The sequence below is a fragment of the Rhinopithecus bieti genome, unplaced genomic scaffold (genome assembly GCF_001698545.2).
Source record: "Rhinopithecus bieti isolate Rb0 unplaced genomic scaffold, ASM169854v2 scaffold_1017, whole genome shotgun sequence".
NCBI lineage: Eukaryota > Metazoa > Chordata > Mammalia > Primates > Cercopithecidae > Rhinopithecus > Rhinopithecus bieti.
In genome coordinates, this window is record NW_016803657.1 from 874798 (window position 1) to 887044 (window position 12247).

The 12247-nt window shown below is 57.0% G+C and overlaps 1 protein-coding gene across 3 annotated transcripts in view; it reads right to left on the bottom strand.

Annotated features, from left to right (window-relative positions):
• Positions 1 to 1738: 1738 nt before the first annotated feature.
• Positions 1739 to 12247, bottom strand: part of MAP4K2 (mitogen-activated protein kinase kinase kinase kinase 2) — a 16317-nt gene continuing 5808 nt past the window's right edge. The window contains exons 16-32 of one of the 3 annotated variants that reach the window (XM_017893208.1): positions 12154 to 12192; positions 12031 to 12064; positions 11804 to 11909; positions 11633 to 11721; positions 11512 to 11553; positions 11339 to 11423; positions 11165 to 11244; positions 11025 to 11085; positions 10805 to 10922; positions 5289 to 5347; positions 5097 to 5200; positions 4834 to 5011; positions 3035 to 3103; positions 2829 to 2915; positions 2530 to 2600; positions 2372 to 2427; positions 1739 to 2266 (exon numbers count right to left, since the gene is read on the bottom strand). In XM_017893208.1, the coding sequence (XP_017748697.1) occupies positions 2179 to 2266; positions 2372 to 2427; positions 2530 to 2600; positions 2829 to 2915; positions 3035 to 3103; positions 4834 to 5011; positions 5097 to 5200; positions 5289 to 5347; positions 10805 to 10922; positions 11025 to 11085; positions 11165 to 11244; positions 11339 to 11423; positions 11512 to 11553; positions 11633 to 11721; positions 11804 to 11909; positions 12031 to 12064; positions 12154 to 12192 (1366 nt within the window). In that variant the 3' untranslated portion in view covers positions 1739 to 2178. Of the gene's footprint in view, positions 2267 to 2371; positions 2428 to 2529; positions 2671 to 2828; positions 2916 to 3034; positions 3104 to 4833; positions 5012 to 5096; positions 5201 to 5288; positions 5348 to 10804; positions 10923 to 11024; positions 11086 to 11164; positions 11245 to 11338; positions 11424 to 11511; positions 11554 to 11632; positions 11722 to 11803; positions 11910 to 12030; positions 12065 to 12153; positions 12193 to 12247 lie in introns of those variants that run through there. The other 2 variants (XM_017893216.1, XM_017893222.1) reach the window with 2 other exon arrangements.

Sequence of the window (12247 nt, forward strand, 5' to 3'; positions counted from 1 at the left end):
CGCCTCCCAGGTTCAAGTGATTCTCCTGCCTCAGCCTCCCAAGTAGCTGGGATTACAGGCACCCGCCACCATGCCCAGCTAGTTTTTTGTATTTTTAGTAGAGATGGGGTTTCACCATGTTGGCCAGGCTGATCGCGAACTCCTGACCTCGTGATTTGCCTACCTCGGCCTCATAAAGTGCTGGGATCGCAGGTGTGAGCCACCACACCCGGCCCCCCAGGATGTATTTTTAAAGGGCAAGGTCAGTACAATATGTAGAATATGTTAATACGTATATAAAAAATTGCAAAGAATAAAATATACCAAATTGCTTAAATATGCAAAATACTTCTAGAATGTTTCATAAGTAACTGGGACCCGGGTGGCTGGGGACAGGGGTAAGAGGGAGACTCTTCATGATATCTCTGCTGTATTTTAAAAAATATGTACCATGGGCAAAGGCTACCCATTTAAAAATACATAAATCAAATTTAAAGTGTTAGTCTCTCAGTGCATATTACCCGGCTTCTCGGCCTTTCTTTGCTCTTGGCCTGCCTTTGCTAGCAGCAAGCGTTTTAAGGGAGGCCCCCACTTTGGCAGTTTACACTCTGCAGTCCAAACCCCCTTTCCAGACTGAATCTGAGGGCTGGGAAGATCCGCCACAAGGAGGCCCTATCTGCTGCTGGCCGCTTGGTGGGTGGAAAGCCAGCCCTCCCCAGGGCGCCTTTGGTCAGGGCCTTTGCTGAGCAGGAGCTCACCTCCCTGTCCCCACTTACCCCACCCTGGTGCCAACATTCCTCCAAGAAATCTGGAAAATTGGAAGTTAGGAATTCACTTTGTATCCTTGTTACCACCGACCCCAATTTGGAAGGTGCTCCTCACCCTCCTTGGGGCTCACGGGAACATGGGTGTGAATGTCTGGTGTGAAGAGATGTGTTCCCTCCCCTGGGCTGGCTCCGCATTCCAGCCAAGAAACCCTCCCAGTCACTGGACGGAGTCAGAATAGTTGAAACTCTGCTGGAGGGTGGCTGAGGGGACAGTGTGACACCCTGGGAGCCACTGAGCCCACTCTCATGGCTGCCATCCACCTACCATGTCACTCCGCAAGTCTTTATTGCCGCCCACCAGATGCAAAGCCCTTACTCCAACACCTGCCTTGAATGTCAGGGGTGACGATGGGGCCTTTGCTCCAGCTGTTCCCCCCATCCTGCCCCCACCTTCCCATCCTCCCAACTGTGGGCCCTCAAGGCCGCTCCCATCCTGCCTCCTGGGCTGCAGCTGCCCAAAGGCTCTGGTCAAGAGCGGCTTATCAGTTCCTGGGGCAAGAGGGGATGCCTGGCCCTGGGGTCCCTGGTGTTCAAAGCTGAGCAGACAGCCCCTGGGAGAATGACAGCGTAAGCACAAGCTACAGGAGGATGGCCATGAACTCAAGATGCAGGCTTCCTCCCTGGGGGCTGGTCCGTTTCTGGTAGTGACCCCAGGGCCTGGCACTGAGGCAGGTGGGGCAAGGGTGCCCTGGATGAGAGTCCCTTTGTTGAGGCCCCCCATCTGCATGAGTCCTTGGGGTGCCAAACTACAACACAGCCCTCAAACTGCAAAGCTGAGGGTCAGTTCTGAGCAAGGGTACAGGGGAAGGCACAGTGCCCCTGGGAAGGCTGTTAGGGGCCATGGCCTCCTGTCACCTCTACCTGGCTTCTCCAAGGCCCTGCCCTTCTGTGGTGCCCACAGAAAGGTGTGTTGGAGGGAAGGAGGCGGGAGATAAAGTGGTTTCACTCCCCTGACCCAGAGGGACCAAAGGAGTAAAACAAACCAGCTTTAATACCAATATAGTTCTCTCTTAAATACCGTGTTTCCCAGGACAAACGCAGGGGCAGGCTATTGGCAGAAAGAGTAGAAAGGAAATGTGGAACAAAATGGAATGAATGGCCCAGGCCCAGGGCCCCTGCCTTGGGCACTAGGGACTCGGCTGCCTCGGGGAAGGGGGAGTGACAGCAGCTCCCCCAGTCCAGTTATTGCAGAGGCGTGGGAGGCTCCCCTCCCTCCCCAGGCCTGAAACATTTCTCAGGATTACTTCTGCCCTTCAGCCCCAGCAGGGCCAGGGCCTGGGCTCCTCTGGTCTGGGATGGGCCCCTTTGCCCAAAAGGGCCTGCAGCTAAGGCATGGGGTGGGGTGGGAAGCCCCTGGCCAGGCCCGCCACTCTCAGTAGGTGCTCTGGTGGCCCGTGAGGATGTAGAGGTTGCTGTGCGCCTGTGGGTTGTCAGTGGGGATGCTCTCCAGGATGATGTCTCTGGAGGAGAGAGGAGTAGGGGGCAGGGCGGGAGACACTTGGCACATCAGCCCCTTTTCTGGCCTCAGGGGCATCTGAAGGGGAGGCTGGGGTGCCACTGCCTACCTGTGGGCCCCAAGCACTCGGAATATCCTTGTTTCATCTGTGATCTCCTGGGTCACCTGAGAAGATGGGTGGGAAGCACTGAGGCCACTCCAGTGGTCCTCTGCAAAGAGGCAGGGACCACGAGGCAGGGGACAGCCAGGTCCCTGGGCCCCACTCACCTCGTTGGTATCCAGGCTGCGGCCTTGCATCCCATGGCTCCAGAAGGCCAGCACGCTGTCCTGCAGGCACACTACGGGGGCCGGGCCACCATCAGCCCTGCACCCGGCCTGGAGCCCCCTCAGCCACGCCTGAGCCTGGGTCTGGGCCACAGGGGTCCTCACTGACCTCAGGTGACCAGCATGGCTCAGGAGAGGGGCTGGGGAATCTTCCTCCTCCTCCTACCGCCAGCCCCAAGTCCCTAAGCCACAATGTGTTCCAGGCCAGGGAAAAGCCTGCACCCCACCTCTGGCTCACTCACCCACAGTCTCAATGGGGAAGTCAAAGGTCAGCTCAGGCGCCAGCGTGGCCGTGGGCTCGCCCTGCATGTTCACAATCCTCACGCAGCCTGCACGGGGAGGGGGCTGGTGGGTGGGGACAGGGAGGCTCCCTTCTGGGAAGGCAGACCCACGTGGTCCCCTCACCCCATACTCCCCTGCCCTAAGCCCTGCCCCCCAGGGCACTCACGATCAAAGCTGACTAGGACTGTGTCCCTGTCCACCTGGATCACCTGCTGAGCCGAGCCTGGGATTCCCTCTGCAGGTACAGAAGAGAAACCGCCTGGCTGAGCCACCAGTCCCCCCAACCCCAAGGGGACACAGGAGCCCGGCTACAGAGAGCCCTTAGCCATGAGGGCACACCAGCCTCACAACAGCCCTGTGGGGCTGGGAAACCTCACCTCCCTCCAGGGCTGGGAACTGAGGCTCTGAGAGGGTGAGTGACCCATCCTGGGGCTCATGGGGAGTGGGGGAGGAGTCACGGGGAGCCACGGGAGGGCTCCAGATTTAGGGGGAGCAGGCCTCATGACCCAGTCACTGTGACCTGGTACACATCACTTTACCTCTCGGAGCCTCCGTTTCCTCATAACACAGGCAAGACGGCACTGCCTTGAGAGGCTATCATGAGGATCAAGAATAAAATCCTGGGCTGGGCACAGTGGCTCACACCTGTAATCCCAGCACTGTGGGAGGCCGAAGCCGCAGATCACCTGAGATCAGGCGTTTGAGACCAGCCTGGCCAACATGGCGCAACCCCGTTTCTAATAATACAAAAAGTAGCCGGGCGTGGTGGCACATGCTTGTAATCCCAGCTCCTCGGGAGGCTGAGGCAAGAGGATCGCTTGAACCCAGGAGGCAGAGGTTGCCGTGAGCCAACATCGTGCCATTGCACTCTAGCCTGGGTGACAGAGCAAGACTTTGTCTCAAAAATAAAAAAATAGGCCGGGCGCGGTGGCTCAAGCCTGTAATCCCAGCACTTTGGGAGGCCGAGGCGGGCAGATCATGAGGTCAGGAGATCAAGACCATCCTGGCTAACACGGTGAAACCCCGTCTCTACTAGAAAATACAAAAAACTAGCCGGGCGAGGTGGCGGGCGCCTGTAGTCCCAGCTACTCGGGAGGCTGAGGCAGGAGAATGGCATGAACCCGGGAGGCGGAGCTTGCAGTGAGCTGAGATCCAGCCACTGCACTCCAGCCCGGGCGACAGAGCGAGACTCCGTCTCAAAATAAAATAAAATAAAATAAATAAAATAGAATAAATAAAGAATAAAATCCTGTGTGTGAGACCCCTGGCTCAGGGCCTGGCACCAGGTGCCTTAACCACGTGCGCCCTCCCTTCTCCCTTATCCATCATTGCTCACTATCAGCCCGAGCTGCCACAACACCTGGGGTCCTGCTTCCTGGCTCAGAATGGGGCCTCTAGGCCCTGCCTTGCCAGATCTGCCCCTTCCCTGCAGCCCGGAGCAGTGTTGACTGTTTTTTGGTCTCACTCTGTCACCCAGGCTGGAGTACAGTGGCGCGAACATGGCTCACAGCCACCTCTGCCTCCCAGGCTCAAGTGATCCTCCCACCTCAGCCCAAGTAGCTGGGGCCACAGGCGTGCACCAACATGCCAAAGCTAATTTTTTTTGTAGAGTCAGGGTCTCAGCCTTGTCCAGGCTGGTCTCAAACTCACGAGCTCAAGCCCCCTCTGCCGCCTTGGCCTCCCAAAATGCTGGGATTACAGGCGTGAGCCACCATGCCCGGCCTGGCCAGGATTTTCTTAGCTGCCAAGCCCTTTGGTCTAATGAACCCTTTTATGGAAGCCCAGGTGAGGCTCGTTGAAGGGAGGCTGTGGGCCCCAGACCCCATATGGCAGCCCTCAAGGTCTCTGTGGAGCCACCGGCTGTGGGGAGCCTAGTTTGGGAGCCTCAGCCCTCCCTCCCTGCCTCCCTCCCTTGGTCTCTCATGCACACACACCCACCCCCAGCAGCCTGGCCCTTCTGCTCACCAGGTGGGATGAGGATGTCAGGCGTCAGGCCAGCCTCCAGGGGCAGGACATGGAACAGGACGCGGCAGCCAGGCCCCTCAGGCCCCTCGGCCCCCACACACACCTGCGGCAACTCCTTCCCATCCAGCACCAGCGGCTCCAGCATCCCAGCTGGGGTGGGCAGGGGGCTGGAGAAGTTCTAGGGGGCAGCAGGGATGCTCAGGTCTCCATTTCTCCCCCCAGAGCTCTGAGGGTGCCCTGGGCCTCCCCCCACCGCCCCTCACCTTCAGCAGCAGGAACTTCTGCAGCGGCTCGTACCACTGCAGCAGGAGCAAGCTGGTGGGCAGGGCGGCCAGCAGGAAGGTGGCACCAGTGTAGGGGTTCCGCACTGGCAGGGGAGCAGGCAGTGGGCACCGGGTTAGGCCTGCACTGCCCCCCACCAGGCCCCGCCCCACCCCACCCAGCCCACTTCTTACCCACACGACACTGCAAGCAGCCTTTGGTGTCAGGAATCTTGGTGGACAGAGCAAAGCGCCTGTAGGGGTGACAACAAGGGCCTGTGTCCGAGATGCCATCCATGGGCAAGGCCCCTGCAGAGCGCTGTGAGACAGGCACTATCATCTTCCCTCTTTACAAGTAAGACTGAGACTCAGAGACACAAAGTAACCTGTCCCAAGAATAGTTGGGAAGGGCGGAGGACCTGAAGCCAGTCTTCCGGGCCTGCAGCCAGGATGGAGTGTCTCCATCCAGGCCAGGGCTTTGGGTCTCAGAATTGCTTCTAGCTCCGTGTGACTTCGGGCAAGCCACTTAACCTCTCCATGCCTGTTTCGTAATCTGTAGATTGGAGATAATGGTGGGGCCCACCCTAGAGGGTCATAGTGAAGGCTTCATGGGTTAATACAGGGGAGGTGCTCTCGGCAGTGCTGGGAATCATGTGTGCTCACAGAGGGCCAGCTCCTGTCATCATGTATTAGGACTTTCCACCTATTTTGACCAAGTCACTGAAAATCCTTGTCAGGTAAAGGCAGGGTATAAATAAAGAAATGCCGGGCACAGTGGCTCATGCCTGTAATCCCAGCACTTCAGGAGGGCGAGGTGGGCAGATCACCTGAGGTCGGGAGTTAGAAACCAGCCTAACCAACATGGAGAAAGCCTGTCTGTACTAAAAATACAAAATTAGCCAGGCGTGGTGGCGCATGCCTGTAATCCCAGCTACTTGGGAGGCTAAAGTAGGAGAATCACTTGAACCTAGGAGGCGGAGGTTGCAGTGAGCCAAGATCGTGCCATTGGACTCCAGCCCAGGCAACAAGAGCGAAACTGTCTCAAAAAAAAAAAGAAAGAAAATAAACGAATGAAGACACGAGAGCGTGGAGGGGCTGGGGAGCATGCAGGCTCCAGCCCCACCAGGTTACACAGAGCGCCCACGGCCCATTTCACAGATGGGAAAACAGGCCCGGGGCAGTGAATAAACTTCAAAAGGCAAATGGCCTGCCCTCTGCTTCTCCAGCTGAGGCAACAGCCCTGTGGGGCCAGGGGTTGGCTCGCCTTGCTATCAGGGGAGAAGTAGTGAGGGACAGTCATCAGAGGGGCCCTTGCCTTGGCCACTGGGTGTCCCCTAATCCTCCAGGGGACCCTCTGAGCCTGTTTCTTCCTCTGGGGAATGGGGCTTCCTGTCAACAGCCCTGCCACCTCCACCCAGCGGCCTGGGTCCTGTTTGTACCCTGTGCCAGGACATGGAGGAAACTAATATCTGTCTCTCCCTGTCCCTGGTCCTCGTCCCTCCCTCTCCCCACATTCCTCCCACTCTCCTTCCCATCTGGTCTTTGGATGGGACAAAGGCATATATTTTGTATTTGTTTTTTCTCCAAACAACTCCAGTTCTCTGTTCTTTGCATTCAAAATGCTCACTGTGCCTCTGCCATTTCCTGAACACAGGCTCAAAGCTGCCTGTGACCTGTTGGGGCTCTGATGGGCCTGTATCCTGTAGGTCCTGGGCCAAAGCAGAGGCTCACTTGGGGACTGAGCTCAGGAAGCCCCAAGGCCACAGGGCTCCAGATGTGGTCCTGGAGTGAGCATGTTGCAGGAAGGGCCCTCCCGAGCTCCCCAGCTGTTGCAGCCACTGGCCTGGCCTCCCCTACCCTCTGCATCATCCACCTGGTCATGACAATGTCGGGGCCCATACCCCAGGGCCCCTCCCTTCAGAGCCCAGCCCCACCCCGCCATGGACTTACACAGGTCCCACTTGCACATCTAATAGGCATCTTCATGCAACAAAACTGAATTCAGCTCCCCCTGAAACTGCCTCACCTTCAACTGATGACAGCTCTATCCTTCCTGATACCCAGGCCAAAAACCTTGGAACCACCCTTGACTCCTCTTTCTCTTTCATCAGGAAATCCTACTGGCTCAACTTTCAAAAGAGAATCAGAATCTGACTGTTTTTCTCTTCTGTTTTTCTTTTTTTGAGATGGAGTCTTGCTCTGTTGCCCAGGCTGGAGTGCAGTGACACGATCTTGGCTCACTGCAACCTCCCTCTCCTGGGTTCAAGCGGTTCTCCTGTCTTAGCCTCCCGAATAGCTGGGATTATAGGCACCCGCCACCATGCCTGGCTAATTTTTGTATTTTTAGTAAAGATGGGGTTTCACTATGTTGGTCAGGCTGGTCTTGAACTCCTGACCTCAGATGATCCACCCACCTCAGTCTCCCAAAGTGCTGGGATTACAGGCGTGAGCCACCATGCCCGGACTCTTTTTTTTTCTTTTTTTTTTTTCCCCTGAGATAGGATCTAGCTCCATCACCCAGGCTGGAGGGCAATGGTGCAATCTTGGCTCACTGCAACCTCTGCCTCCCAGGCTCAAGGGATCCTCCCACTTCAGCCTTCCGAGTAGCTGGGACCATAGGCATGCCACTACACCCGACTAATTTTTGTATTTTTTGTAAAGACTGGGGGGGTCCCTATGTTGCCAGGCTGGTCTCAAACTCCTGGGCTCAAGTGATCTGCTTGCTTTGGCCTCCCAAAGTGCTGGGATTACAGGCATGAACCACCATGCCTGGCCTCTGATCAATTTTTCACCCCCATCACTGCTACCCTGGCACAAGCTACCACCACCTCCTGCAGCCTCCTGATGGGACTCCAGCTTCCACCCTCACCCCCTTCGCTCTGTTCTCAATACAGCAGTTTGAGTGAGCTCCTGAAGATGATCTCAACCCATGTCACTCCTCCATAGTGGCCCCCGGGCTGCTCTGAGTCAAGCCAAAGGCTGCACTGTGGCCACGGGGCCCTCCCTGATCATCTCCCTTTCCCTCATTCTGGCCACAATGACTTCCTTGTTGTTCCTCAAACAGGCCAGGCCCACTCCTGCCACCAGACCTTTGCCCTGGCCGTCCCCTCGGTCTAGGATACCCTTCCACAGGTATCCACAGCGCTTGTGCCATCACCTCCTCTAAGTCTTTGCTCAACCAACACTTTTTCAGCAAGGCTTTTCCTGATGCCCCTGTTGAAGACTGTAGTCTGCGGTGAAAATGAAGACAGCAAGAGGAAAACAGAGCCAGGAAACGCAGATGGGAGCCTGTGGTGCCACCGAAGCCTGGACACGGCCGAGCCTGAAGCAAACCCTGATCCTGGATTTTCAGTTCCATGAGTTGTTAAATTCTCTTTTGTGCTTAAGCTAGTGACTTGCATCACCTACAAGAGAAAGAATCCCAGCCGGGCGCGGTGGCTCAACCCTGTAATCCCAGCACTTTGGGAGGCCGAGGCAGGCAGATCACTTGAGGTCAGGAGCTTGAGACCAGCCTGGCCAACATGGTGAAACCCCGTCTCTACTAAAAATACAGAAATTAGTTGGGTGTGGTGGTGGGCGCCTGTAATCCCAGCACTTCATGGGGCTGAAGCAGGAGAATCAGGAGAATCGCTTGAACCTGGGAGGCGGAGGTTGCAGTGAGCCGAGAATGCGCCACCGCACTTTGGTTTGGGTGACGGAGTGCGACTCTGTCTCAAAAAAGAGAGAGAGAAAGAATCCTGATCGACATACAGAGGGATCCCTTTAAAATTCTAGGCCAGCATCTAAGGCAGAAAGGCAGGGCTCTGCCACCAGCGTGGTGCAGCTTCCTCCTGGGCTGCTTTGCCTCCTCCCTCAGGTGGACTTTTTTTAGAGTCTCGCTCTGTCGCCCAGGCTGGAGTGCAATGGTGCGATCTCGGCTCACTGCAACCTCTGCCTCCCAGGTTCAAGCGATTCTCCTGCCTCAGCCTTCCAAGTAGCTGGGATTACAGACACCCGCCATCATGCCCGGCTAATTATGGTATTTTTAGTAGGGATGGGGTTTCACCATGTTGACCAGGCTGGTCTCGAACTCCTGACTCAGTTGATCCACCCGCCTTGGCCTCCCAAAGTGCTGGAATTACAGGCGTGAGCCACTGTGCCTGGCCCCCAGGCAAACCCTCACACCTCCCCAGCTCACCAGGCTGCCCCACCCCAACACATACTAACACATACTTGCTCTTCCCCTGCCTGGAATGTCATTCCCTACCTCATCTGCCTAGAAACCCTGACACACTTTCAAACCTCCCAAGCTTGCCCCGTCTCTGAGGTCTCTCCACCCCTCCCAGCTCTCCCTCTAACTGGACCTCAGTACCAGGTGCTAACCATCCACATTTCTCTTTTTCTTTCTTTTTTTTTTTTGAGACAAGGTCTTGCTCTGTTGCCCAGGCTTCAGTGCAGTGGTGCGATCGTCATCATAGTTCATTTCAACTTCAACCTCAACCTCCTGGGCTCAAGCAATCCTCCCTCCCGCCTCAGCCTCCTGAATGGCTGGGACCACCAGCACACAATGCCATGCCCAGGTCACCACGCTCAGCTAATTTTTTTCTTCTCTTTTTTTTTTTTTTGAGACGGAGTCTCACTCTGTCACCCTGGCTGGAGTGCAGTGGCGCCATCTCCACTCACTGCAACCTCTGCCTCTAGGGTTCAAGCGATTCTCCTGCCTCAGCCTCCCGAGTAGCTGGGACTACAGGCACACACCACTACGCCCAGCTAATTTTTGTATTTTCAGTAGAGACGGGGTTTCACCATATTGGCCAGGCTGGTCTCGAACTCCTGACCTCATGATCCGCCTACCTCAGCCTCCCAAAGTGCCAGGATTATAGGCGTGAACCACTGCGCCTAGCCCCATTTTTTGATTTTTTCTTTTCTTTTGTGAGACAAAGCCTCGCTGTCGGCCAGGCTGGAGCGCAGTGGCGTGATCTCGGCTCACTGCAACCTCTGCCTCTCGGGTTCAAGCGATTCTCTTGCCTCAGCCTCCGGAGTAGCTGGGACTACAGGCATGTGCCACCACATCCAGCTAATTTTTTTTGTATTTTTAGTAGAGACGGGGTTTCACCATATTAGCCAGGATGGTCTCAATCTCCTGACCTCGTGATCCACCCGCCTCAGCCTCCCAAAGTGCTGGGATTACAGGCATGAGCCACCCCACCCGGCCTTTTTTGATTTTTTGTAGAGACAAGGTCTCCCTGTTTTCAGGCTGATCTCAAACACGTGGCCTCAAACAATCCTGCCTCAGATTGCAGGATTGGGATTACAGGCGTAAGCCACCACACCCAGCCCCACTGTTTCTTGAAAGCAAGGACTCACCCATCTCCCCCGTTTCTTGAAAGCAAGGACTCATGGGATTATCCACGTCCCAAAGCCCAGCACAGGGGCCAACATAGCATAAGTGCTCAGTAAACGTTTGCTTAACTGTCAAGCCTCACATCCGAACAACCACAGCTCCCACAACTTGGAAAGCACTTTCACATCCACTATCTCCTTCTTGCCTCCCAACCAGCGGTGGGGAGGGGTGGGAAGGCCATCAATTGTATTGACAGAGGAGGAAACGGCGCTCAGAGAGGCAGAGTAACATGTCTAAGATTGCTGCAATCCCAGGAACTGGCAAGGCCATGTTCCAGCCCCTCCCTGCCCCTCTGCCTCCCACTCCCTGCAAGCCCAAGATCCCTGACCTGGGGATGATGCGCTGGGTGAGGCGGTTGGTGGGGATGGAGAGGGGAACCTGTTGCTGTAGCCTCCGCTGCTCAAACAGGCCTGGGAGGTCATGGGCCCAGATGTGCGTGGATTTCCCTGCAGAAAGGAGGAGAGGCTGGGCCTGGGGTGTTGGTGGGCAGGATGCTGAGGCGCTGGAGCCCCTGCGGGCCCTGCCTCCCTGCCTCTCCCACCTTGTACCTGAGAGTGACAGCAGCACGTTGTTCACGCAGTAGAGCCAGGAACAGCGATGTGAAATCAGCTGGAGGGGACAGAGGGACAGGCGGTCAACACCCCAGGTCCCCCAAGGCCTCTGCCCCCCACAGTCAGCCAGGCCTCACCTTCTCCAGCGTATCCTCATGCAGTTCATGCAGGTTGAGTGTGTAGATGCCTTCCTCGGCCCCCACCACCAGGAACTGGTCTGCCAGTTTGGGCATGAGGTCAGAGGTCAGACATGCCCCCTGGCCCAAGCTGAGGGATTCCTTGGGCTCCCACTTCCTCCCTGCCCCGCCTACCCCGAGTAACAGGGTGAATCCAGGTGACAGCAGCGTGGATCCGCAGGGGGCAGCCGTTGAAGACTTTGGAGAAGCAGGCGCCCATCTGCGAAGGAGGCAAGAGGCTGGCGAGGGAGTGCAGGGGTGGTGGGTGGCGGGGCTGTGGGACTGCAGGGCTTGGGGCAAACACTTACGTGCACCTTGGGGGTTGGGGGGAGCCCGTGGCAGGACGACCTCTGGGAGGGAGGGAAGGAGTCAGGGCTGATGTGACAGCTGTAGCCATCCGTCTCCCCACCCCCCGTAGCACCCTCTCACCTCAGGATCCTCCCGCTGCTTCATGGTGGCCCAGGCCGTGGGCAGCAGTGGGGCGCTGTTGGGGCCTGAAGGAGGTGGGGGCAGGGTTCCTGCAGGCACAGGCATGCTGCAATTTCCTGCTGCAGCTCCCACCCTGGGGCTGCCTCCTGGTCTCCCAAGCCTGGGACTCACCTGGGGGACTGGACAGAGGCTCCTCTGCTGGAGGCTCAGTGGGGAGTGGCCCTAGGAACGGGGCCCGCTTGATGGTTCCCATGGCATCTTCTGGGGAGTCCAGCTCCTGGTAGGAGGGGCAGGGCCCAGCCCGGCCATTACCAGGTTGCCCTGTAACCGTGTCCCACTCCCAATCGTACCCTCTGCAGTGGCCTGGATCCCAGCTCCAGCCTCCCTCCATGTGGCACCTGGAATTCTGTGGCTGACCGAATGGTCAGGCTCCTGTGGGAGGGAGATGAGGCATGAGGCATGGTGTGACTGGCACCGAGGCCGTCCACCCCTTACCCCTCCCCCAGGTCCACACCCCTCACCTTTCCTCCAGGGCCTCCTGGACTGACTGCAGCAGGCTCCTGGGCAGTGGGGCAGAGGGGTCAGAGGTCAGCCTTTTTTTTTTTTTTTTTTTTT